At 55.0% G+C, this 1544-nt stretch overlaps 1 protein-coding gene across 1 annotated transcript; it reads left to right on the forward strand.

The window, feature by feature from the left end:
* The first annotated feature begins 938 nt into the window (after positions 1-938).
* On the forward strand, positions 939-1247 carry LOC136300784 (feather beta keratin-like). Its single transcript, XM_066203418.1, has one exon. The coding sequence runs from the start codon at positions 939-941 to the stop codon at positions 1245-1247; it is 309 nt and encodes a 102-aa protein (XP_066059515.1).
* Positions 1248-1544: the final 297 nt, after the last annotated feature.

Raw genomic sequence — 1544 nt, forward strand, 5'->3', positions numbered from 1 at the left:
GAAAAGTGAATGTATGCAGCTCCTTCAACTGTGCCTCAAGTCTTTGTCTTATCCTTCACCAGTTTTTCTTTCTAGGTTTCACTCAGAGCCCAGAAATGGCACCCCAGAGTGTGACCTTGCTGGGCCCAGCACAGATGAGCACAATGGATGAACCAACACAAGACATTGGACACCAGGGGAGGCGTCACGGGGATTGTTTTCCCATAGCCAGCAGGAAAGGCCTGGCATACAGACAGGTTTAGAATAAGGGCAACACGACAGGGAGGGACAGACTGTGATGGAAGGGGACACCCATCATCCCCAGAAATGCTGCAAAGCCCAGAGGAGCCTGATGTGGCTGTGGGGGAATGAGGACCCTCTCCACAAGACACCCACAAACCACAGCACACCAGGGCCATGGGTGACTTCATAGATGACACCCCACTGTCAAGAGGCCTGGTCACATCCACAACCCTCCCCAAAGAACATCATCATCAACAGTCTTTGGTCTCTAATTCTTGCATTTAAAAGTTGCCGCCAAGGTCGGATGGACAGCGACTCAAAAGCAGGACATGACACTGCAGAGTTGTGGAAGGGAAAACACTCCCCTCCTCATGATTCACCACTCTGAGCCAGCCAGGAAGTGTGGCCTGTAAAACGCCCCAAGGCCATGGTCCTGCCCCTCCAGGACCAGCATAAAAGCTGGCCCAGAGCCTCTCTCCCTCACACACTTCTCCTCACGCCTTCTCCTCCTGCTGACAACCAGGTGAGCCTCAAACCCCTGACCCTCCTGCTTCTACACCCCTGACCCCTTTCTGCCAGCAAACTCACACACAGCCTCAGCAGGCCGCACGCCTCCCCACAGACCCAACAACAGCCTCCACATTTCCTTCACCCTCCTGACACTCCCACATCCCTGCCTCACCCCATCTCTTCCAGGGACCCTCCACACCACACCCATGGCCTGCAACAACATCTGCAGTCCCTGCGGACCCACCCCGCTGGCCAACAGCTGCAACGAGCCCTGTGCCCTGCAATGCCAGGATTCCCGCGTCATCATCAACCCTTCCCCTGTGCTGGTCACCCTGCCAGGACCCATCATGACCTCCTTCCCCCAGAGCACTGTCGTTGGATCCAGCTCCTCGGCTGCCGTGGGCAGTGAACTCAGTGCCCAGGGACAGCCCATCTCTGGGGGATTTGGCTTTGGCCTTGGCTATGGCCTGGGAGGCCTGGGCTGCTACGGCAGAAGGGGCGGCTACACCTGCTGAAGACCCGCAGCACCACCCCTGACACCACCAGCTCAGAGCTCTGGCAACAGCTCTTGCCAGCAAAGCACCTCAGCTGCTGGTTCCTCTACTTGTACTTCACACCTGATTCCTTCAGCTTCTTCTCTCTCATCATTCTTTCACTTCAATAAATTTTTCTTGAATCAGAACCTCAGTCTCTGCCTCTCCTTTTTTAACTCCAATGGTCCCATATCCTCACCTTGTGCAATTCCAGCACTCAACGATTACGTGGGATGGAAAGGAAGCAAAGAACATCTCTTAGCAAATATGTCCCATCAC

The sequence above is a fragment of the Chamaea fasciata genome, unplaced genomic scaffold, assembly GCF_029207755.1.
Source record: "Chamaea fasciata isolate MVZ Bird 193981 ecotype frontalis unplaced genomic scaffold, bChaFas1.0.hap1 SCAF_1, whole genome shotgun sequence".
NCBI lineage: Eukaryota > Metazoa > Chordata > Aves > Passeriformes > Sylviidae > Chamaea > Chamaea fasciata.